We start from the raw sequence: 27,117 nt of genomic DNA on the forward strand, positions 1-27,117 counted from the left end.
GTACGTCATTGACGACTAATAAAGCTAATGGAAAGAAGAACTCAACATAAAAAATTAGACACAGAAAGTAAAAGTTTTCTCAAAGTGAAAAAATCCACATCTGCACACTGCTGTAAGTGTTTGGCATCTTCAATCCAATAACCCACAGATGTTCCTTTTTTAATCGTAGGTTATTTAAAGGACAAGGAAGTTAAAGGGGGGGTCAAGACTCCACCTCAATAAAGAATGTTTTCTGTTTTGAAACAATTAAGCGTTTGCCTGTTTGGCTGACCCCCTCTTCTGGTGAGTCTCCCCTGGGACTCAAGAAGAACAATGACTACTGTACCTTACCTTCATTCAGCCTCTGAAGGTACAGTAAGATTTAGATCAATACTTTATGTTCCTTTTATATTTACATTAGGTGAACAAACTATAGCACAGAATTTAGTAAACACTCAAATGAAAGAAGTAGCAGTGTCAACAATGGATTTTTACAGTATGGCGTAGTGGAGTAAGCTTTATCATGCCAGTTAGTGAGATCAATGCATTGTTGGTTTTGGCCTTTTAATGTGGTCTGCTGACGGTAAAACAAAACAAAACAACATTACCATAGATATCCTGTAATAAGGTCTGAAGGTCTATTATACTGTATTGCATGGAGTTACATCATACCGATGTTTCCATTTTTTTGGTTACTCAACGCTTCTTATTCACTTATTAAGTAAAACGTTTTCTTCTAAAATTATATGAAAACAAGCTACATATCGCAATTTTTTTTACAGATGATATTTAATAATTTTGAAAAACAAATGTTGCTTGGGTGATGTGTTAAATTTAATGGTTATTTATAAAGTCTATACATAAATGCTATGGTAAAAATAACATTACTATGTTGTAAGAGGTGTCAGAGTATTCAAATGGCAGGTGTATCTTTATTGTAACAAACCACCATCTAATCTAACAAAATCTAGCATGTTCTGTTTAAAGTCTATTACAGGGTAAGGGCAATCTTTTTTTATACTGTGGAGACACAGCAGCTTTATATACGCATTTGTCTGAAATAATTTTAGACTTGTGAAAATGTGTTGGAACAAAAGTGTCGCCGTCTTATTTCTTGGGAGGACAATGTCAAAAAAATGGAAACATGTATGAAACTTCCCCCACACTCTATTAGTTATTTATACTCTTTACAGGTAGACAGACAGAGTTTGAGGGGCTGGGTGTATGTCTGTAAGAGCACAAGTCTCTGTTGAGCTCTCGCAGAGTGGAAAATGTATGGGGTTTGTGGTTAAAGTGACAGACAACAAAAAGATGAAGAAATGCACACTTCTCGCCATCCATTATATAAAATTAGTAATTCCGCCAACATGTTTCATCTCAGAGTGACACATTGTGACAGAAAAAGGAAGACTGGCAGAGAAACAAAACCTAGTGATTTGCTGTAGAAATCGTTACAGACATTGTCATTTCCTGACATGACTCGAAGGTGGCACAGCAGTACATTTTTTTTCTTCTTGATCTTGAGCATTAGCATTTAGTTTTCACTACTTTGCTCTGTAATTAAAACCATAGTGTGTGTCTCTAAAATGACTGAGTAGCCAGATATTTTTTTAATGAAAAAAAAGAAAAAAAAAGAAAAGAAAAGAAAAAAGATATTCTGTACAAATTCGCAAACAGTATGAACAAAAACCCACTTTTGGATGCAATGTGAACACTCATCCCAAAAAAGAATAAGCAATCGTGCAACATAAAATTATTCTGTTTTTGATTATTATTGTTATTGAATAATTGTTAAAGCCATTTCGTAAACAAAAGATCCAAACATTCTGCTTTCTTTGTCTAATGTGATGTAATGTCTAACTGAATATCTTTGGGGTTTGAACTGTTGGCCCAAACATTTTTTTGTCAACTTTTACTCTTTTTACTAATATCTTTCAATCCTACCTTACAGCCCTCACAGGCATGGACACCATAATGAAACCCAGAGGCTTTATCTCCACACACACGACACTCAATGTTTAGCGATGATGCTGTTGATGTATCATCTTGAAGCTTGGAGAACACGGGACTGTCAGAGTACTGTGGTGGTGACTCTGGCTCCAGCTTGATTGAATCTGACAGAAAAGTATGTCATCAGGCAGGTAGGACACCAAGTAGGCAGAGAGACAGAAATCTAAAGTTAATACATAATTAAAAGAAACAAAAAATTCTTCAACTTAAATACCCCTATAGTAACCCTGCAACCTTACTACACTGAAACTTCTTTATGTGATTTCTTAATCTTCTTAAAACAAGTTGAAAACAAATCAGTTTCCTTTTCCTACGAGCAAATTTTGCTGACGAGCATTTGTTTATATTTAATCAGGATTAAGAAATGAGACTGACTTACTGTGCGTGTCTAGCTCTGCCCTGTAGCTGTGCATGCTTGTGTAGTCCATGTTGGTCAGGTGGTCTTCACTTTGTGGCGGACTGGGGTCATAGGCCACGCCGGCAGAGATGGAGGATACCAGCGAGGGAGACATGGAGGAAGGGACTGAAGAGGAGGAAGAGATGGAAGCGTAGTCTAATGTGGACAAATGCTTCATGTCGAGGGAGTGGGAGCTGTCGTCCAACTCAGATGACAGATCCACGGCGCTCAGACTGAAACTGACAGGCCAGGCTAGGAGCTGCTGGGTGTCCACCATGTCTGCTGTGCAGAGAGATGAAGCGGTGACGTGTTAGCTGATGCAATATCCTTTGTTGACTGTATGTGGCCTTGTTAAAATAAAACAACTCTCAATCAGCAATAGAGAGGACGAGAGAGCGAGGAAGGGGAGAATGAGAGGGAGGGAGATAAGAGAAGGGGAGCGCAAGAAAAGCAGAGGAAGAAATAACCATAAAAAAAGTCCACATGTAGCAATATATGTCGTGTTAATATGTTAATGTTTGTCTGTTAAGAAAAGCCCAAAACATAAACAATACACACGCACACACTCTCTTAATAACACTATGATGAGTACGCCTTGTCCGCCAACTCGTCCCTGCAGTCTGTCTGTTATCTAGTAAACAGGGAGGCAGATTGTGACACTTGGAGAACAAGACGAACTCTGGCACTGAGGAACGTCTCTTTTGCTCATAACACCATCTTCCTCTGTTGCTGTTTGGGTGGCTCGCTGTGTGATTGCCCAACCAAAGGACACACAAAGCTTCAGTCTATCCGAGGCCAGGGATGTAGGACTCTAGCTTTTTGAGTGGAACAGACTGCACCTTCTGAGCACCAACATGTGTTACTGATTGGTAATTACGGACTGGGTTGGCACTGGCTAACTGCTTTTCATTCATATTTTCTGCATGGAAAATATGTATTTTGGTTTGGATTTGGTTGAGTTTATTTAGAAGATAAGGCTGATGATAATAAATATTGTGTTAGGCTGTCTCTCAAAACTGTTTGACTTCCCAGCCCTCTGTCTGTGGCTTTATACCCCTAAGCCCACACTGTTTCTACTAAAGACATTCAACTATAAAATTGGTCACAAATGTACAATACACAGGGTTCGAAAGTATGAATGAAAGTATGCAGTGCAAGTTGATTGACCAATCAGAGTCTAACGTACGCAGGTTTTAGGAGATGTCATCATTTTTAAGAGTCATGGCTGAAATGCATCATGATTTGCTGAAACACACGAGGAAGGCTGTGTTTAGCCCTCTAGTCTCTTACCAGTAAATCTGATGGGTCACCAAGTATGGTGCAACACCAGTGCTCAAAAAAAAAAAAAAAAAAAAAAACAGTGACAAAACCTACCAGGCTATGTAAAGAAAGAATGCTCTCTACTTTTGTGGAAGCAATAATAATCCTGAGTAGAAAACATGACTGTGGTATGTTTTGTACCGTTTGCCCGCTAACTTGATAGCTGGTTAGCATCCTCATTGCGCAGATATATGCATGTCGTCTGTGTGACTCTGACAGCAGCAGTCTCTGTAGGAGACACATAGCTCTCTGTTTCAGTGTTAATCACGAAGGTTTATAAATGACAACATCTGCAGTTTAATTGAAACCAATGAAATGTTTGCTGCTGATCAACAAGAGTGTTTTTTTATATTATTGAGGTGTGGCCTTCATCTCTGTGGCTCCTGCCAGCTTTGTCAACATCGACCGCAGAAATCTCTCCAAGTACAAATATTACAGCTGTTGCTCCGTCTCCGTTTGTTTAACTGCAGTTAATATAGTAGGTTTAAACCTAAAGTATCTATTTTGAGCTTTTAACCTAGAGTGAACATAAACAAATGCCTTTATGTCATTTCTCTCGCTGTTCACTGTTAGTACATTTCTGAAAATCTCTCAGCATTTATTTAATTGTCAATGTTTGATGTTGTTAATGTTAATTTGTTTAAATTAGTTTCATTCTCACTGAAATGTATTATCGTGAATTCTGTTCTGTACTATCTGGCTTGACACAAAAAATAGAGAAACCTACATTTAAACACAATTCATTTACTGATCCAAAATGAATCTAATTTTACATTTTGCATATTTGTGTAATATATCACCATTACAATCAATAACTAAAGCCAAACAACCTAATCTAAAGGGAACTTCATTGCTGAGCCAGTGAAAATAATCACAACTCTGATCTACTGGCCAAGTGGGTCTGTGGGGAAAATGTTATTTTTTCATTTTTAAAAACGGTCTAAATAATTTCCTAAAACAGTTGGGCACAGTTGATTTAAAAAAACAATATTAAAGGAGTAAAGAGTGTAATTGTTGGGGACTATTTTCATCTTTGGATTACTACACATTTGGTGCTCCAGACTCGAAAATAACCTGCAGTTTTCATATATAAAGGAATTTATGTACTGTATGAAGGAACATGACACGCAGAACAATGGAGGTCTACAGCATAGAAGAATAAGCTTTAACTTCCTAGACAATACTTGTTAGTAGGATCAATTCATTGCTGGCTTTGGTCCTTTCATGGGATTTGTTGACAGTGTAGAATATCAGGCTTATCATTTAATAATCTATCTGCTACTTGAAGAGAAATGAAAAAGTTGACCTAGAAAAATGTATGAAAAATGATTTAAACAACATTCAGAAAGTTTCATAGAGGTTTCTACCACACAACTCCCACTAGATATTCAGCTCTGTGTTGTACAAATGAATGAAGGCTTTTCTTTTCAGCCTTTAGAAATATCTAACTCAGATGGTCCGACATTGGAGGAGAAAAGTCAGCCGAGATGGTCAAAGTCCAGAGTTTACTACAGTACACACGACAGCCTCACAAATCAAGGCTATATAATCAGTGGCAAGTTTGTACAAGGTTGTGTGGTAATGCAGAAAATAGTAGAATATGTTGTTTTTTGTGATCTTTTTACTAGTGAAAATGACCTTTCTAAACTACAGGCCTTACAAGTAAAGTAACTTCTCTACTATGACACTGCTCACTCTTCATAGGATCGCATGTTTGGGACTATTTTCCCTTGTGGATTAATACATATTTGATGCTCTAGTAAGTGTTTATGGCAGCAGGACAGTGTGTGTAGGATAAAATGGTCTTCAGTGCCCATGTTCATTGTAATGAATAAACATTATAATATTTTTTGTGCAGCAATGTAGATATATAGAACAGAGGAAGCTAAATCAGACTTTGGCTACACAGACAATACATGTTAGTGGGATCAGCTTGTTGTTGGCTGAGATCTTTTCAAGGGGTTTGTTGACAATAAGAAGAACACAGAAGATCACCAGAGTTGTCCTTAGTCTGAATACTACGAGGGTAAAAGCTGATTCATGTGTCTTTCTAAACGTCCAAACAAGGAAACTATCTTTTCCACCTTCAAGAGGGGGGAAGCCTTGTTTAAATTCCCATCTAGATTTAACTAAAGTTAATCTGGAAAGGGAAAAAACAGACTAAAAACAGTTTATAAATAATCAATAGAGTAAAAAGGTCTGTGTACCGACCCACCTGGCCTGTCAAATAACCCTTTGTAACCAACACCGAATCTCAAAATAAACCTCTCCTGATCAACCTCGAGTGCCCGATGCAACAAAGAATGCATGAATTATGCAACAGGACAAATCTAAAATAAGAATACTCAGATGGCACATTAACACCAGGTATAAAAATGGCTTGAAATGGCTCCAAATAACTTGGTAAAACCCCCTTGGAACAAACATCCTCCTCGCTCAATAACTTATTGTTTCCTTTTTTGCTTGTTTGGAATGTGGCAGCAAAAATCAGTGGGGGATCCACTTAAAATTCACATTGACTGTGACATTGTTTCAGAACAAGAGAGAAACAGGAATGTGTGTGTGTGTCGGTAGGTAGCAGCTTCCACTGCCTTGGAAGCTACTGCGGGGAAAATGCTGACTATTAATAACCAGAGAAACCTAGTTATTTTTCCGTTTGTTGGCAGGCCGCCAGCTGATCCGAACCTAAAATAGAGCGAGCTTTGGAGCAACTTGTGTCCTGGTTGGCATCAAGTCATTATACATCAAGTCAGAAATCTAGTGGGAGAGAGAGCTCTTGAGATGAAGAGTAAGAGAGATAAAGTGAGAGGGGTGACAGGGAGCGAGTCCCCAGACCACTTCAAGAAGTCAAACTACACCCAAGAGCCTTTGAGAAAACCCCATCTTTTAGGAAACTCATGTCAGTGCTGCTCTGTATTTTGAGGGCTTTTAAGCACACAAAGAAAAAAAAAGGAAGGCTGCTGCAGCTTGGCAGTTAAACCAAAGTGCTTAAATCATGTCGTAATCAAAGGTGAAACAAGTTTGTACTGTAACTTTCCTCCTGACAGTGTTTATCAAAACAGATCAAATCTGCATGTTTGTATCTGCGACTGTTGTGTGGGCAAACACCCTGTCAGACATTAGAAAAGGTGACAGATGATAAATAAGGCTTTGCAGTGTATATTGTGTTTGCAAATGGGTGTGTGTGTGTGCGTCTGTGTGTGAGAGCATGTGCATGGCTCCTGCACGTTCTCAGATTTCCACGCCAGAACTTGTCTTCCAGGTAAGACTACAGTGTGTAGGAGTACTTTCTATCAGCTATTGCCTCAGACGTGACATAATAACAAAAGACCAACGGCAAACTGGCAGGTCTGGCAAGCTTCTGTACTTACGAGCCAGACTGATGCTACGTGTGGTGTGTGAGCCAACAACAATAATCCAATACAGCATATTAACTAAATTATTATAATGTAATATGAACTTTAGGAGTGGTAATGACGTTGCTCCCCCAGCCTGAAAGCAGCAGTTCAGGAAAAAGTGGTCCAACTAAGAGCTCAAACAGCACGATGTGAAATCTTTCCTACAGGGACAAAGTTGCAAAACGAATGAAATACTTTTTCGCATTCATATTTCTTCACAACAGCAGTGATTCAGTCCAGAAAAGATTGAGACAAAGGCTGGGGATCAGATTTCTGTAGAGAAAGTGGGTGAAATCCTTTAATTGTTGTATTCTATGTTGCACGTTTTCTGTTTACTAATACCTAAGTTATCCCTTTTTTATTGAATGTTGGCTTTTAAAAAGAAATCTGTTTATATGCACCTTAACAACAAAGACGACACTTTTAAAACTTAGCAATAGATCTAAAATAATGCAAAAAAAATAAAAACTAACGATGAATAAGCCTGCAGTCAGGAAATATTCAGTATCAAAATAATTTCTTCTTACGGTGTAAAAGCCTCCCACACAGTAGGAGTCATTTGACAGTCAAGCAAAGAAAATGCAGAGAGGAGTCGTTCACGACATGAGAAAAGTCAGCCGAGTAGCCAGTCTGGCATATTTAGTAATGTGAAAGACAAAAAGCAGAACCTGCCTGGCTGCATTCAAATGCATTACCACCCTTATCTTCTCTGTTTGAATAAAAACTATGTATCATCTCTGTGGGTGAAAACTGCATCAAAAGTGTCCAACCACGCAGTCACCTGATCAAAAGCCCTGTTGGAAACCTATTTTAAGATTTTAATTAATTTTGTTAGAAACTACTCAGGTTGCTATATGAGAACTGTGAAAAAACAGTACACAGGACAAAAGGAAAATAAAAATGTCCTAATGTAGCTGATTCTAAATACACTTGACACGTTTCTTTAAAACATTCTGAAGACAAAATGACAAGTTGAGTATTTCCCCTCTAGAAGGTGTGGTTTTCTTCTTTTTTTTTTTTTTTTTTAGTTTTGCATAGTAAGCTTTTAGATTATCTCAATTGTCTTTTGTACATGAATGTGAGTGTGACACAAACAGAGGGAGAGAGTGAGTGCAGAAAGCTCTGTGACTTCCTGACCTCTTCATGTAAAACAGCATGTGGTTCAGCGTCAGTGACTAAAACAAAGATATGCCCGCCTGCACGTCTCACAGTCCCCACAATTTCTTTGAAAAGATTTATTGTGCTTGGTTGCCTGTTTAGTCCTGAATGAGGAAACTGTGGGACTCTGGAAAAATCATGTGTTTGTGATGGTCTATTTAAGTAGCTGATTTGAAAAATTAACATGGTAAGCAGTTGTTCAAATGTCAAAATGAGCATGGTATAAAGTGTTGCATGTAGTGCAGACTGACATCCAGCCTCACTCTTCAGGAAATTAGCACTTTTTTTTTTACTTGTGGTGGTGCGAAGCCACTATAGGAAGAATTACCTGAAAGGGCCTTCCCCCTCTTCACTTAAATGATCATAAACGAGAGTAATGGAAAACCAAGTGCACCTAAAGTGTCAACCAGAGGTCTGGACTGCCCTCTCATCAGAATCGAGAGTCTCATCGCATCTGAAAACCCACTTGCTCGGTTGGTACTGAATTTACTCATGAAACTTCAAAGCTTGGCACATTGCAGGGTTAAAAACCACAATCTCTGTCTGCTTGGCAAAGCTCTGAGTAAAACAGAACCCAGTCAACATTTCTCAGATTTTTCTTTTCTGTAGATTTTTCGTCAAAATCTTGTGTTTTGACTTCCAAAGCTAGGAAAGTGGAGCCCTGATAGACATCAGGTCAACCTTAGGTTAGGTTGAGGGGGAGGCAACACTTGAAGTAAATGTGGTCGTCTGCATTTTAGATGACACAGTCATCTATATATAGTATTTTACAAACTGGCACACACAGGTTTGAATTATTGTAGAGATGATGATATTCATCAGTATCACAACTTCATGCCTAATTCTGAGTTAAACCTTGTATCTTTATATTCTTTATTTCAAAAGAGCACTAGATTTGTGGATTTACAAAAAGATTGTATGGCACTACCTCACATGTCAGATTAAAAAACAACAACTCAAAGAAATACTATGAACAGCAGCATTCTGTGTCCAATGGTGCTACCGAATATCACAACATGAATCTTTCACACAAAACCAAAAGCAGCTCATGAGGTTACAAAGTGTTTGAGAGAAGGCATACTGTTTATCAAATAAAAATGGTTAACCCTTAGTATCTCACTGATAAGCATTGATGTCTACTGAAAAGACTAAAAATGGAAACAAATAACCAAACACTATAATTAAATGTTTAAATGCCAGCGACCTCACATTTTAAAGCATGTTGATCACATATCTTCTTTTGATCATTGTGGTGGTACACAGATCATGCATTGATTCAACATGATGAACTGAATGACAGTGTAACACACACACACACATGCACGCACACATACACACACACACACATATACACACGCATGCACGCACACACAGCCACTGTACAGTCCACTCACCTTATTTCTCCTATTTCAGTTCAAAGTATTAGGTGGCAGCTCAGTGACAGTGGCAGCAACAGGAGATGAGAGGACACCAGTGTGTGTGTGTGTGTGTGTGTGTGTGTGTGTGTGTGTGTCTGTGTGGTCATGCTTTTCCTCAGGAAGTGATGACCCATAGAAAGGGAACTACACTCACACACATTTTCTCTCTCTGACAGAGTCTGGGCTCAGCACAAGTTCAGACAGCTAACTGTCATGTGGTCTTTGCATGTGCGTTAGTCTTTTATTCCTCATTTTTTCATGCATTATGTGCATGTCCAAACAGTACTGTATATGCTTGTGTATGTGTGCCCATGTGCTTAAAAGTATTGTCTTATTGTCTTATATTGCTGTTACGTATCTGTGTGTGTATGTGTTTAAGTATGTAAGTGTGTGAGTGTGTAAAGTGGTAGACATCAGATGCAGATGATTTCCTGTTGCTTCACTCTGACAGGCGACCTAATCATGCCTCTCTGGTTGCACTTCTCTCCCTCCACTCAGTCACTCGGTGTCGATGTGACAGCAGTGACGCAGATGCTTCTGCCTCCTCATGCAATACTTACAAAATACAAACATGCTGGCTCTCTGATTTCGTTTTATACATGTTAACAGTTACTCTTAGGTATCAGTTCACAAACAGAATATGAGAGCTGTTATGTAATCTACTGAAGCCAGATGTTTTCTTCGTGTCTGATTTTATTTGAGGTTGAGCAGATTTGAGCTATGTTATACTATATTATAACAAACATTGAATGATTATTTTAGCATTTTATCTGAACTCAATTGTATACATTTTTATTCACCTCTGTTCTCTTGTTTTGTTTTTGCACTGTCTATTTTACTATAGCTACATTTAATTGCTGAGTTAACATCTTGCCAAGTGACAGGAACAGTTCACAATTATCTTTCCATATTCATAATAATACTGATCAAGGTGCACTGTTCCTGTCAAAATTAAGCTGATCACATATGAGAAATATATGTCTGTGACTATAAATCTGTTCAGATTCAATCAAATCCACAGAAATGCTTGTGCAGGTCAAACAATAGAGAAGTGGTTTATCAGTCTCCATTTTCATTTGTGCACAAGTTACGTGACTATATGGGGTTGAACAAGCATTTAAAAAGAAACGTATTACAAAATGAAACTGATCCTGAAGAAAGAGAAACAATTATCAAGGAAATGAGACACAGGAAAGGCTGAAAACATCCAGAGACAGAGAGTCTCAGCTATCTGCTGCCATCAATTATTCACTCACAACTATTTTATTTTACATCAAGCGACAAAAGGTTGGACAGGTAGGGTCAAGTGGTCTCACATTAGTTGACAGTAGCTTTGAAGGATTGAAAGAAAGAAAGTAATGTTAATCAGATGAAACCAAAATTTGAGTATATCTGATCTTATGATGAGTACAGTCATACTTTTTCATCAGAATGATATCATTCCTACTCAACATGTTGCATTATGTGTTTTCAAAGAAGGGAAACCATCACTTCTTTGCAGCAAGCAAAGGTTTGATGTAAAAATAAGGTGACTGGTTAGACTTCTTGGTACATGACGTATTATTCTGATTGCGTGAACCTGAATTCAATCAGCATTGTGTTCAGGGTCTTTATTCTCTTGAATTACAGATTTAGAAATAGAAATTATACCCATAGATGCACCTGCTCACATAAAATGAGTGTGTTTTGGCCTCATTTCAAGGCTATGCAAATGTTAACCTAGCTCACAGGCGGCCGCTGCCCACACTATGACAAATGTACCACCATGTCTAACAGTATGAGAAACGTACAGTATTGTAGGTTGAAACCTAAACCTCATTCACAAGTTGAAACTACATCTAACAAACCTGAGGTGTGGGAAAAACTGTAAAATAACTTATCAGATAAGATCATACACTGGAATTTCCATAATTCAAGAGACCAGGTTTTGTGTTCCCTTACATCAAATTATGTATTTTAGTGCATGTTATGTGGGCCCAAAATAATCATGCAATAAAAAAGAGAATGCATTGTCAACTTAAATACAACATGAGTTTTATTATTAACCAGCACAATGACCAATTACTTGTCTACTGTCAATATTTAGTGCCAAGAGCCAATGTGTCTTTACTGAGACTTCACCACTGTATGTTTCGCACTGAAAGGCGTGAACACTAAAAGGCACCGTATAGTAGGCATGTTTTTTGATGAGCCAGCAAAAAGAAATGTGGAACTAGAGCAGCGAAGTCTGAGTAAAGCTGGCAGCAAGAGATAAACACAACGTAATGAACTACGGACTAAATACAAAGAGAACATGGTGGAAGCTGATTGGTTACAGTGCATGCTACTCTGCCACACAGGGACCTGTGCTGCATGTCGTGCCCTCTCTGTCAACCTTGTTTCCAGTCAACTTCTTCACCATCCACTGTTGAATGCCCAAAATGTATCTTAACCCCTTACATACTGTTCAGGGTCAAATTTGACCCATTTATACACTTGAAAGCTGTAAAAACACCCTATACACATGTATTTTAGCTAGACTTTTCCTAATGTGACCCACAGTTTACAAAAATGGAAATAAAATGCATCTCTTTTTTATCTTTGTGCAGCTGATACACATTTTTATCTATACAAATGGACATAAAAAATGAAAAACAGCATTCAAACATGTTGCTGTATTCATCATATTCTATAAAATAGTGATTGTGTCTTCAAAAGATGAATCAATTGAAGGATTAATCAATGTATCAATGACTGATGGGGAATTTATGAATGTGAATAGGTGTAGAGACTAATTAATGAGTCAGAATATGAACAGTATGTACTGTAAGGGTTAAAGAAATACAAAGAGAACACAGGAGTTGATGTGATATGTATGATTATGTATTAGAAGAATTAGAATAAACAAGAGTAGTCTGGTTAATGCACACCGATGGCTTGGTACTGGTCATGGAAATGGCATAAAGGCTTCAAGTAAAATCACATCACAGAGAAAACGCTAAAATCTCACAAAGAACCACAAACTCTCACATGCTCACAAACAGAAATGAATATCGATCACAAAAAAACTTTAGACAAAATGGGGCATGGAGAGGCAGAGAGAAAGTTAATTGAAGCTTCATACCACTCCAATGTCTGCGTGTTCACGATGGGGCTGAACATATGTGTCTTTGAGTATTTCAAACACAAATGGAAACGTTAAAATGATAAATTGTGGTTTTAGGGGGTGCACACAGACAGAAGACTCATATCAGCCTTCAGATCTAAGTCACAGCAATAATGTGAATAAGCACTTTTCCCAGAACAATAAAAAAGTATCCTTCAAACTGAGCTGTGTATCTGCATAAGACATAATGAAGTGGACTGTAAAATAACTAGACACTCACTCAAAGGACATTTCAGTAGTTTGCACTTTTTTTACAAGTTTACTATACTTCAGTGATTAGACTGAGTCTGGATTATTTGTACCTTTCACCCGTACAGCCTCTCCTCTATCATCCTACCTCCCAATTCATCCCACTCATCCAATCACACCTTCTATCGCACCTCTTCTCAAACAGTCGTCCTCCTTATTGGCTGTAATTGCTCGTCTCACAGACACCCACCGCCACATTATTTCTCCTGCTTACAAATGTAATGTCAACGTTCTGATTCCAGTCGTGTAAATAAAACTTTCTAACTAATCATAATAAAAGCAACAGATGAGTTAATCAGAAGACAAATTATACGCTCAAATTATTCCCCATACATGTTAAATTGTATCTCCCAACTGTCAATACCAACTGATCAAGATGGGGCAGACTCATGCACAAATCATACTTATATAGAATATATTGTATATTAATCATCATATATTATCAGCTCAACAATCAAAATGTCAAAAACATCCAACGTTTTAATTATAATTTGTTCCTACAACAATTTAGAAACAAAAAGGGCTAATCTGACTCTTCAATCTGTCAATCCGCCTTTTGATCATTGTCTTGGATTCCCATTGTAATGGTAGGGCTGAGCCTGCCAGATTTACACACACACAAGCATGCACAGGCACACACATACACATACACACACTCATGTTCAGGATATGTTCTACACTGCTGTCAGATTAATAATGTGACTGGGACGTGACGTGAGGTGGGTCTTGTATCACAGAGCGACACAGTGAACTCCGCTGAAACAGCACTCTGGGGAATAGTAAAGAAACATATTTAACCCTTTTGTGTAAACAAAGACACATTTAAGGACACATACGGACACACAGATACACCATTCTGCTTATATGTTTGCATGCAGGGCCACCACCAAATACACCACGACTTAAAACAAACTTCTGTTACAGATATGGGCAGCACATGGGAAGGTCAGTATGCACACATTAAAAGAGAAACACTGAGAAAGAGGAGAGTGGGTGTGTGTGTGTCAGCTTCATATGTTGCTCTATGGGAATCTGTAGTTTTCACAATAATCTAAGGACATGAACTTTCCCCTAATTCCTTTAAATAGTTATGAGTTAATGGTTGATGAGTCCCTCGAGCCACAAGAGCTTCCTCACTGGATAAGGGGAAGGAGTGGTGCATGCTGTCAAGGCCTTGCATGTGCCATGTGTTACACTAAAGGATATACTATGTGTGTGTGAGCAAACGTGTGCGTAGCATAAACAAAGTATAGTTTAGGGCACTCCTTCCATTCATGACATGCTGTACACATTTCTGAGCCTGAGAGGTGTTAAGTTAAAAAGGATGGAGAAGTAGAATGGGGATGAGAGAAGAAGATATTCATGGAGATAAAAAACTGACTCGATAAAATTGTCATTCATGATGATGTAACACAGGTTAAGCATCTCTATATGTGAGTGTGATCTCAGCGGTGAGAGTCATGTGAGACATCACAGCGGTGAGAGGATTTATAGCTAAACCAGTGTTTTGACAGAGACGGGGAGTGAAAAGAGGACAAAACGGTAGGAAGAGGGAGAGGTACAATGTGGGAAGGGTCATGCCCTGTTCCTCGAAGTGTAGAGGAAAAGACGGGAGTGTGCTGCCTTCGGCTGCTGTTTGGCAGGACAATAACAAAACAACATATGACGTGACTCTCATTCACAGAACGTACTGTAAGCATGAGTGTTGGGAAAGATCTACGCAAAGGAAACTGTTGTTTGTAAAATAGGAAGGTTCAAGGTGGATTTAAAATGAGAACATTTATGTCACAGTTGGCTCCAACAATTGACCATTCGTGAAGTCCTTTCTATGAACAGTGATTGTTCACCGTGAATTAACCCTAACTACGCATGGCAGGTCTGTCACGCTTTGGCTTTCTCTACATGTTGGGGCAGTGTGCTTAAGGCTGCAATGAGAGCAAATACTCATACTGAATTGTAGAGAGTTTGGAGGGCCTTTCCAAAACCAAAAACAAGCCAATGTGTAAGTGATGCATTTAACTGTGTGATTACCTGCTCTCACATAAGCTGCAATCGTTAGCATGCCTAACTAATTATCATAGTACCTACAGCAGTAACCGTCCTGCTTTAGCAGCTCTTTTCAACTCAGTAATGGATTTGGAGAAGTTTACACTCCAGAAACCCCAGAAATGTTAGCCAAGATTGCATATTCTGAACAGACAACATCAGTTAGTCCTTATATCCTAAAAGTCATTGCTCTATTAATGTTAAAATGAAAACATACTAAATGAAAAAACAAACAAGTATATCTATATATAGGGTATATCATAACAAGTATGATATCATATATGTAGCCATTAAGTGCATATTTAAGAACCATTTTTACCATTTTAAGTTTTCATTTTTATAAGACTAGAAACAATACAAGTAAATTGTACAGACAGTGTTTTCACCAACTTATGAAGCAAATGTTATCTTAATTAGCTTGCTGGCTGATCAAATTTGCAACATGGTCATTTTAGCCATTCAAATCTAGAAATCAGATGCCTGTTTTGGTCTAACTATGTCTGAAATCACAAACTCATTGTTTCAAAAGTTAGTGAACCATGAGGACAAATGAGAACAAGAAAGAGGAATAAAAAAGAAAACTACTGACAGTCTGGTCTTACTTTTTCTCCAAGCAACTCTTCCATTTAAGAATTAATAACCATTTTTCAATTAAGGTGACTGGTTATGTCATCCTGATCATCCTCAGCAAGACCTGATGCCCTGACCTAGTGATGTCTCAAGCAAAACCACATCCAATAAACCACGCAGAACCTTGTGCCCAAAAAGTCTGAGTCAGTGTGAAGTTCCTACTCAATAAAGATGGTTTGACCTGAGGAGCTGCTGTTTGCTCCCACATCATTCTAAAAGGGAAATTGGGACAAAGGTTGCTGGATAATCTTACTGTCTGTTGAATAATATCTATGTCAAAGTGCACTGTCAAAAAACCCTTCTTATGAGTGTATATGTATGTGTTTGTATGGATGGATGTTTGTGTTAGTTATGTTTTGGTCATTTCTTCGTAATTTTTTTTTTTTGGAGGATGCACCACTAAAGTGTAGTAGTAGCTGAAATGATAAGGTCTTACGGCAGGTCCTGTGTTATTATTTGATCTTGGGGTCCTACCATGTGGAGGGACTGAAACTAATTAAAGACTTATTTAGTGATAATTCTGTTTTTTTTTAACATCAGTCTTATTTACCTAGGTTTAGCTATATGTTCTATTTGTTATGATAACAATATACTCACCAAAGCAATGAGTTCTGAGAAACAAGGTACAACTATGGTAATTATGGTAGATCAAAGGACATTTGTAAATTGCGATGAATGTTTACACCTGATGGGTTTGGATCATATTTTCCATTTTCATAGTGACACATATAATATGACAGGTTGAATTCTGGCTTGGTGCCACTGGTTATGACGTAATGTTGATATAGTGATGTGATATACAATTGGGAGCCTGCACACAGTGTTTTATTTTGAAAATGGACTGGGTGCTCTATGTTTTCCCTGTGTCTGACTTTCTGCCTCGATCTGCTCTGAGCAGTTTTACGCGGTTTCCATCACAAATAGACTAGGTGCGTATGTTAAGCGGAGCGCTGCTCCTGGGATGCTTCTGAAACACGCTGTGGCGTGTCTGGTGGGATCATAAGCGCTGACTAGAGTGATCAGCTCCGGTGGCCTTGTCGCAGCCAGAACATGCGCCCAGTGGATTCAAGCTGTTAGAGTGATCAATGTGATACTTATCAGCCTGTGCATTTGTGTTATTATTTTCTTATTTTTGTTGTTCTGGTAACGTTAAACTTTTTGGCTGAAAAAAGTGTGAATGGAATGTCAATTTTTGCATTAAAATATGTTCTTCTTTATCCAAACACGGACTGCATTTGGTGCAAAAAATAAAGAGGGTTAGGGTTTAGGACTGAGATCTTGCTTTTTGATGTTGCTTTCAATATGAATCATTTCTCGGATGCAGGTGTTGTGATTCAAGCATTTCTTGCCACAATGTCTTGGTGTTGAGAGAAAATAAATATGAATGTTGTCTCAGTTACAGCTGATTTATTTTGTAAAACCTTTGGTAAACTTAGTTTTAAATATAACAGATATTCTTTTTTGGTTTTTAAATCAAATAAATCCAAAAAGGATTTGCCATCCAAACTAAACAACTCTATCTGTAGTCCTGTAACCAATTAACAGATACTGCTCAAGATATACCACAAATCTAGATCATGATTCTCTTGAATAACCATAAAATCAAAAGATTTCTCCAGGACGTTGGTTCACATTGCAAACAAGTTGTGTTTTACAGTAAAAGTGATAGGACATCGTGGTTTGAAAAATACGATGGAGACATAAAACGTGAACTAGTAGAACTGAAGTTTAAAGAGCAAACAACAATCTTGTGGACCAAAATTAGTTTGCTGTCAAAGGAAATCCAATTTTGCAGCCAAAATGTTGCTTTAAGTAAATGGTAATGTGATTGGCCTTGAAGGTAATGATTACACCTAATTTAAAAAACAAACGACTTAAGGCAAAATGCCATAAACATGGTCTCAATGCCATCTGATGAAACCAATTCAAATGTGAGCCCTTCTAAAAAATTTAACAACAACAATGTGAAAAATTCAATTATAGTAAAAATCGAGGATGTTGGCGGTTTGGAAGCAAAAGTGGTTTGTTTGTTAACGATCTGTGGGCTGCTTGGAGCGTGTCATTTCATCAATTTCATAGAGAAAAAACGTCTTCCTTCCTTTCATCATACATTCATGCAAGGTTTCATTTATACCTTATTAACACCACTGCTTACAACACAAACAAATGCTGCATCTGATCATTTGATGAATCCCGCGGTGATTAATCCAACAGGCTTCTTTAAAAATGAGCTACGTCTTCACACCAACTAAAACAAAGCTATGTGTGGGGGTATGTTGTCCCCAGAGAGTTAAAAATGACTTTCAGGCCATGTGAGGGACAACATAAACATAGCATGGTATCTTGAAACACTCCTTTCATTTATGACAACAGAGCGAAGTCCAGATCATTTGCACGCACACGCACACGCACACACTCACAACACACACACACCTCTCTTTGGAAATTATATAACTTGATAAGCAATAATAATACCAGTAATCACTGACTGCCGCTGTATCAACATACTCAATCAATAAGATTTTGAGTAGCTCACGCAAAGATTACACAATGATTTTACCAATAATCTGTGTTTTCCTGTGACTGATTTAAAAGACCACAGATTTAAACCATATCCTTTTGTTATACTAGACAAAACTTTCCACACTCGGTGTACAGAAGATTCACAACTCAAACAGCTGCCTAAAAAAGGACACTTAAAACACACGAGTATATAGTAAAGGTCAAATGATTATGCCCTATTTCCCCATGATTCCCAATTTAACATAGCATAAATGTGATTGGGATGTGATGAGATCAATCCAGAGGAGAATTCTTCATTTGAGAAAGTGCTTTTTATAACTTCTCCAAAATAGGTTATTTCTCAACTGCAAATTCATCACAAGTTCTCCTAATTTAAAATAGCTATATTACATCAGTGATGATATTTTAACCTTTAAAAACGTTTTCACAAACCCCTTAAAAAACGTTTTTAGGAACAAGCAACTGATTTGTTCCCTATCATGTCCTCTCATTTTAGTATTTATTTTCAATCATTTTAATGGCTTTAAAGGTCGGAGGGCATTTTTCTTCTGGTAAAAGACAACTTCTTACCTATTGTTTATTTATTGTCAGATATTTACAGCATGTTTTTCAAAGATATGTTGCTTTTTTACTTTTTTACTGAGCTGTTGATTTTCACTAACACTTATTATGGATGAGTATAAGAACATATAATTGTATTACTCTTTGGTGGACCATCAAGGTGGTTCGGCACATTTTAGGTCATTTATTATCAACAACATATCGCCTATCTCATGTTAATGGCAACCAAAGTTGCTATGAATTAATTTAATATCTTAATTGTAGTGATTGCTTTTAGGTGACATCAATGCAGTTAAAATAAACTGTCAGAGACTTAAAATTAGCTTGTAACAGATAATCGATTCATTTATTTTAGTGTGATGATGTAGTTCAATCATTTGAATTTAGTTGACATTTTCAGATTACAACAGTCAAAAAAGATCTAACCAAAAAAGTACCACAATAACAGTAAAACATTTAAAAAAAACCTTTACATTTGAGAAGCCATAATTTGAGAATATTTGGCATTTTTCTTCAAAAATGGCAGAAATTGATTAATTGACTATCAAAATAGTTATGTAATTTAGGTAGATATGTAATTTCAAGCAAATTTATAGTCGCTACTAGATTGATTCAACATAGAATTGTGGCCAAAATGCTTGATAAATATAAAAAAATATGCATTGGAAAATGATCTGCAGTAAAGTTAATTAAATGGACAAAACATGCAAACACAGTGCATGGTTATTTAAGTGTCACAAAATTAATGAGCATCCAATCTAACAACAAAACAACAAAAAACCGAAACAATGTAGCATAAGTGATATGCTGAAAAAAAAATATGTCAAAGATTTCTGTAAAGTCATTCTCTATAAATTCTCCCTGACTGCTCAATTTGTAATATCAGATTATTTACAAGAAGGTCATACCAAGTGATGAAGAAATATGCCCACAGATACGGGGAAAAACCAGATTCACTGTTGGCAGTGGCGGTCTGAGTTTTGTACAACAAACTGATACGTTCTCCTTATATCATAATACAACATTCGGCCATTTCACATGAGAGTATCTGACCAGTCCTACTCAGCAATCCTCAGAGAGAAATCAGTGCTGGCCCTTGAGCTCGTGTCCAAATTATGCTGAGTCACGGCCCAGGTTTACATACAAAACTTCGTGAATGTTGTGTAATATGTACAAATGTCTCACATGACAGGGAACATGAAGATGTGACAGAACAACATAAATACATATATATATGATGTGTAAAAGTCACAGTCATGTATTCACACAAATGTAGTGCTCTAATAGAGTTACTAATGACGATTGCTCAGCATTCAAAAGCCAGAGCAGTAAAAACCAAACAATGTCTTGCACTCACCTGAGAAGCTATGACCACTTTGATGGTTAAACTCTCTGCCTGATGTTTGCATGTCAAACTCAAAATCACACTGTGGCCCGAACAAACTATGGACCAACACCTGATTGTGTGCCAGTTGTCAGTCCTGTGACCGCACCCCCCACCCCCACCTTCACCACCCCCACCACCCCTTCATATATAAGGCAATGGAAGTTTGACACATTGCAAAGAAAAGAGTTTCCACAAGATATTAAATCTAGTGATCCAGAAAACAAGAGGAATTTCTGACAGTGACTGAGTAGGAATCCAGTTTGAATTCATTTTCAACCACTGTGAGGTTAAATAATATAAGGATTTTGATTTAATACATCTTGACTCACACAGGAAATAAGAAAAAATATATCGGTTGCATATTTTGTAATACCCTATATTCCTCCAATGCAAACTAGATAATAACATGTTAAAGTGGTTTCCATTTCGTTATGATTCAACCAGCAGCAGCCACAACACTCAAAACGCTGCAAAAATGTGAACTGAGCGGAAGGTGACTGACCTGTATCAGAGAGTTGAGGCACAGAGGCGCACACTTGCTTGTTTTGGGTGGTCCTCTTCGGTTGTTTAAATGTGCGGGTCAGCCTGGGACACCGTGGCACTTTGTCGCTTCCACGGGAGCGTCAAAGTGGTGAGGTCTGGTCGCTGTGACGGTTTCTGGTCATGCTGCCGCTGCTGTGGTCGGTGTCTGCCCGCCTGCCTGCCTCTCTCTCTCTCTCTCTCTCTCTCTGTCTCTCTCTCTCTCTCTCCTCCCTCCTCTCCACACAGCCGCCCGGGATCCTGAGGACACACGCTCAGGCGTCAGGTTACCCTGATCTGATTTACTTCATTTCACCTTAGTCTATTGCGCCGAGATGGGAGAGACAGGTAAAAAATATGTATATACCTCAAATGAAAGCATATTTCTTTGTGTCTTGTTTTATAGTTAATGTATTTTTTAAAACTGAATTATAAGCCTAATTGATAAAAGAAACAGTTCAACATTTTTTGGGAAAGGTTTTTTCAGCTTTTTTGCAGACAGCTAACATTACGTGTCTGTCTCTGGCTAACTTATTAGCACAAACTAAGACTGAAAAGAAGGGGAAACCACCTACTTGGCTGTGACCAGAAGTTAGAAAATCGACTTACCAGCAATTCCATTCGCTCATTAAATTAACACATTATATCTGTTTGATTTAATCCATACAAAAAAACTGATAAAACGTCAAGTTGTAGTGTTACAGCCGTTGGGTTACATGCCATGCTATTTCTCGGCCCAGAGCAGTTGCCAGGCAACCAGCGAAGGCTCCAGAAGCTGCTGCTACTCATAACGAAATACGTCTTGTCTGTATAACAACTTTTATGTACATAATATATTAAATAGCAAAGTATCCGTCTGTTTTTCACACTTTTGGTATTTATATGGATTTAACAAACATGATACAATTTTGTCAATAAGTGTTTTCAGTCTTTATGCTAAGCTACACTAACTTGCTGCTACTAGCTACTGTAAAGATGCGAGTGGTATCCTCATTTATCTCTCGGTAAGAAGGAAATAAAAAAAAGTCAAAGGACTCTGACAAGATGCAATTAATCAATTGAGGGATTGCGTGATTGTTAGATGACTAATTGTAGGATAACACCTAAAAGTCAAACAGAAGTAATGATGACTAATTAAGTTTTTACAGTCACATCTCTGCTCTCAATGATGTTTACACACATAAACTTTAGTCTGACTAATCTCGACATTATGAGAAATGACTGATTCACCTGCTGAAAGATGTTATCAGTCGAGAAACACTTTTGATTCTGCAACTAAATCAAATGGTTTATTAGTTAGTAAAAACTAGCAGTGTTCATGGACTAGTGGAAGGCAGCCTTATTGTGTTGATGCTTTCACTTTTGTTGAGGCTTTGAACACCTTAGACTAACTTGAATCTAAACCTCACTCTATTTTTAACACTAAACCAGATGCAGAAATCTACACGCTTTTTTTTTTTTTTTTTACTTTGTTGGTTGAAAGCAGGTGTGGTTTATCTTTTTTTCAAGCCACATCTCATCAGTAACATCTCAAGAGGATGTTGTTTTATTGTCATTATATACAATGAATTATATAGAATTTGCTTTGCATGAGGTCACAAATTACAATAATTAAACCTTACCCATACTTTTAGTCACTGTTTGAGATGTAAATATCATTAATTGTTCATAATAAAAACTAAACTTTCAGTTCAGACTAAGATAATGGCATTGCTGACTACTAAATGTTCTCTTCACAAGCTGAAAGGTTCAAGTTTGATTTGATTTAAAGCTTCTGGTAGCACACAGAAACATTTAGGAGAGCAGCCTGATGAAGAAATGTTTCCACAACTAAAGAGATCAGTCCCTGAAGAAATAAATGTTCCTGTTTTTGTCCAAGTGTCACTTGATCAGACTCTGACCTTCTGTATAGCCCTGTGAGGAAGCTCCTAAATGGCACTGCGTGGTGGATAGATGTGTGGGTGAAATTACTCAATTAATTTATTTTGAGTAATTGTATGTCGACATTGGCATCATACTTTTACCATGATGTATATAAAAGAAAGAGAGCTAAATATTTAAGTGTCGGCAAATTTTACACTTTAAGTTCTTGGAACGATCTTAAGTTTAAAATTGTTAAATAAAAATATCTTAAGCCCAAAAAATGTCAGACCCAATAGAAATCTAATGACTAACTGTAGAATTTCATTGTAAAAACGAAATGAAACATTTGAACATTTGAACTGAATAGTGCTACTTCTCAGAGATCAAGGTAAAGTTAAACTTGTGTGTAACCCCTCCAGCGTGTTTGTAAGGCCTCAAGACACAAGAGACACGAAACCAAGCTGCTCACTGTTCAGGAAGTTTCCATAAAGAAATCAAAGCTTAAAAAGCAGCAAAATGTTGAATGCACTTGAATTATGCTAGTTTCATTATGCAGTCATCAGCTTGATTTCAGGTTCCTTTGATAGATCATAACTTGATACTGTGAACTTAGACAGCTGGCACACTTTGCTTATTTACAGACAGACACACACTCATTCTCCTACTGTCTCTCACATACGTAACGGTCCTCCCCACGCAGAATTTCTTTTTGCTGAACCCAAATGTAAAAAAACAAACCTAAGCAATAAATTCTTAATGTTTATACAGTTGATTCCCAGCAGCATTTCTTCTGGTATCTGAAAATGTTAATCATCAAAGTGCTTGTGTATCTTTACCAGACTCGCCTACACTGTTATGACACAGTAATTATTATAAAGTGGAACTGACATGTCATTTTTCAGGCATAGGAGGGGAGCAAGCTGTTTAAAATCGAAGTGTGATGATAAAAATGAAACCTTTGAAATCACATCATAGTGGTGCACGACACCCGGAAATAGGTAAAATTGTCTTCATTTTCACTGCAACCTCAAATATGTATTGGATGAAATAAGAAATTCAATTATATTAAAATGTTTAGCCAACGTACTTGTTGGTCCTTCCTCCTCACGTCCACACTCTTCTGCCTCTCAGTTAGTTTCCTTTATGTGCTGCTATGGCTCCAGTAGGTCGGGATGAGCACCAAGACAAACAGCCTTTGGCTAGTAAAGGCTCATATTGGTGCGTTAACCGCCTACGTACATGTCCCTATGAGCAGTGTGATGGAGACTTTCCCACAGATCTCCACTGGCTGCTTGTCCCATGGACCAAAAACCAAGAGAGCGTGTTTCCTCTGTCTCCATTGCACATATTTGCGTGCAATGGAGACAGATTGTGTGTGAGATTGTGCGTGTTTCACATCATCTGCAAAGGCTAACACTGGTGATGAAATGGTTTTGTTATTCAGGTTCACTATAAAAGGATACAGGTTGTTCTTGTACTGCATGTGATATTCTTTTAAAACGCTTCCTGATTTCGATGACCCCTTTGACTTTTTCACAGGTTCTTCATAGCATTAATGTGAAAGCATTTGTTGATTTCTCACTTAGTGAATGAATAAACACAAAGTACATACTTTTTCTTTGTAAAGCAAAACAAAGACCTATTCTGTACATTAAAGGGTTGTTAACAGCACATACTGACATCATTGCATGGACAAAAGCCAAACATCCACAACGTATGATAACTGCACACAGGACAACAATCTTTACACTAAACTGTACACATAGTTTAGCATTTTAAAGACAAAAAGACACAAAATATAAAATATCACCAAATGCCAGTGTTTGCAGAAAAGAAATATACTCACACAGTATATTTTTTACATGTATACAGTGCCACCTGCTGGCTCATCACAGGTAGTTCAACAGGTTTGACACTTATTTACACCTTGTTGAAAATGGCTTGTTGACGCCACAGGGCACTTACAATATGCTGATTTTAGTCAGTTGAACAATATCTGGGATATCGTGCATGTTTTAGTGTTTGTTTGGGTTTTGTAATATATAATGTACTCTCTCTTTTCCCCCCTCTACAGTGTTAATGATATATTGCAGTACTTCTAATGTGGATCGTAAGTCAATGCTGCACAACAATCATCACATAGTTATGGATGTCTTGGTAGTTACATAGACTGTTTTTCAGCTGGCGAAAACTAGTTCAAGGTTGTGTTAAGGCATCATCCACCTGTCCTGTTGATGTGTCCTTGAGCACAAACACAGAACAAACAGAGCTGTCATAGACCTTGCACTGTGAACTCGGCAGGGCGGTAGGTAGAAAAGGGATTTCCTCATTTGGCTCAAATCTGGCACATTATACTATGTGTATTGTAAAGTATTACATGATACCTTTGTTGTTCAATAAAATATCTGACGATTTCACAGAGGGAGCAGAGTTCATGTTTTCCAGGCAGATTTTAAATCTGGTTTGTCTTTCCAAACTGCAGTGAAAAACTCACCCAGTCCTTACTTAAGACTTGCATTGGAACATGTTGGTCAATACAACTCAATTTATTTTTATATACCCCCAAATCACAAGTTTGTATCAGGATTTCACAATCTGTAAAGCGTATGACACACTCTTTCCTAAGTTCACATAAGGACAAACTCCACAAAAAGAGAAGAGGAGAAAATGGTTACACATGAAAAATGTATAAAGCGTTTTCGTGAAAAGTTAATTGAAAGGTTCCAAGTCCTCAAACCGAGAAGCTCCTTTTTACCCAAGAGAGACCAAACTATTGCCTAATTGTCCACCGTTTAAAATACTGGGATACTGTATGTAAATTATACCTTCTTTACTTATTTTATTGTAAATCTTTCAATAAATTGCTTTCTTTATGAAACCTTCTTTATTTATATGCACAGTGAATACAGTTTAAGTGAACACCAACATAATACTGTTATACTGTATATTTAGATTTACTTTAGACATTGTGTTGCAGTCAGTGTAATAATGATATAGCAATATAAATCCTACTAATTAAGTGGTTCTTTGTGTTGATCGTGTTAACTAATGGATGTCACAGATCTTTCTGCAATTAACAAAAGACAAGAAAAGAAACTGCAAGTGGTTCTGTTTAGCAGATGTGAATATTATTCTGGTCAAAATATCAGGGCAGGACAGATGATCCACGGGTCAAATGGATTTTATGGTGCTGAAGTTCTAAATATTAAGGCAAAACCTAGAGAGAAAAGCTGCACTAATATACAATTCATAACACAAAACATTAATGCCAAAGTCAATAATCTTGGTGTGCTACAGCCATTTATCTAATAGGCAGATGGTTAAAGAGAGATGTGTGTTTCTATAATTAGCAACAGTTTAAGTCTAGTGCCAGTTTTAGTAGTAGCCAGTATACATATATTTGCTTTGAACCAGTGAAGAAAAAAACATCACAACACAACAGCCATCAGCATGAATCTCACATAGTGAATCAGTGGAATGATGGAACCACATCTTTATTAATTTTTATCTGTACAGAAATAAAACATTATCAGTCACCAGATCATGCAAAGCAGTATTGCGTTACAAATAAAAACACAATACCAAACAAACAATAGCCTATATACTGTACCATAAACATGGAGCCTCAAAAAAATAAATAAATCCATCAATATATTACAAAAAAATAAACTCCTGAGATGACACATACATACATACATACATACATACAAATACAATAGTCTTTGTTATCATTTACTTGCAACATAGTACTGATGTTGGATAAGCAGACAGGTTGATATGCAATTCTTCAGTGTTGAGATTTTTTTTTTTCTTTCTTTTTCTTTAACACACTTTAATTTAAAACGCAGCAATTCAACTGGAAATGACCAGTAAAGTATACTGGGTGCCTTCCAGGTTGTCCTATATTCAGTCCTGTGTTACACATAGGAGTGATCACAAAAACTGACATTTTAATATGGCATAATCTCACACACCCAGCTGCTGTCTACAGTAAAAAGCAACCTAGAAAGTCGCCACTGAAATAAATCTTAGAGGGAATGTAAGAATAAGGTATTTGACAGATGCACAGGTTCTGTATGGATGATCATATTTATATTTATAATAGGGTGACAGCACTCAACAGTCATGTCGAGGTGTTATTGCACTACTGTCTCAATGTCTTTTTATGAGAATAATCAACAAATTACAATACTGTTGATAAATCTACACAGAGGTGAAACAAGAAATCACCAGTCACAGCTTCAGACATGAGTCTATTTACTTTTTGAAATGCATTCATCTACTTTTTAGGAGTGATTTTTTTTTTGTCTGGCACATTTGGACCAATACCAAAGCTCCCAAAAGTCTCAGGGTTCAAGCACTTGGAAGTAAATGAATGAATTTTGAGCTGTAATCGACTCAGGTCTGCACAGCTAGCAAATGTAGCTGTGATTTGAAAACATGTCCACAATAAGGCTACAACATCTAGAGAGCGAGAGAGAGGCAACGGAGGGTAAAGCTCAACACTGATGGAG

The 27,117-nt window shown here is 37.4% G+C and overlaps 1 protein-coding gene across 4 annotated transcripts in view; it reads right to left on the bottom strand.

Annotated features, from left to right (window-relative positions):
- Window positions 1–20,968, bottom strand: part of pparg (peroxisome proliferator-activated receptor gamma) — a 32,884-nt gene extending 11,916 nt beyond the window's left edge. The window contains exons 1-3 of one of the 4 annotated variants that reach the window (XM_062416431.1): window positions 20,724–20,968; window positions 2,369–2,665; window positions 1,924–2,093 (exon numbers count right to left, since the gene is read on the bottom strand). In XM_062416431.1, coding sequence (XP_062272415.1) covers window positions 1,924–2,093; window positions 2,369–2,663 — 465 coding nt within the window. In that variant the 5' untranslated portion in view covers window positions 2,664–2,665; window positions 20,724–20,968. Of the gene's footprint in view, window positions 1–1,923; window positions 2,094–2,368; window positions 2,669–20,191; window positions 20,284–20,723 lie in introns of those variants that run through there. The other 3 variants (XM_062416430.1, XM_062416429.1, XM_062416427.1) reach the window with 3 other exon arrangements.
- Window positions 20,969–27,117: the final 6,149 nt, after the last annotated feature.

The sequence above is a fragment of the Scomber scombrus genome, chromosome 3, assembly GCF_963691925.1.
Source record: "Scomber scombrus chromosome 3, fScoSco1.1, whole genome shotgun sequence".
Lineage (NCBI taxonomy): Eukaryota > Metazoa > Chordata > Actinopteri > Scombriformes > Scombridae > Scomber > Scomber scombrus.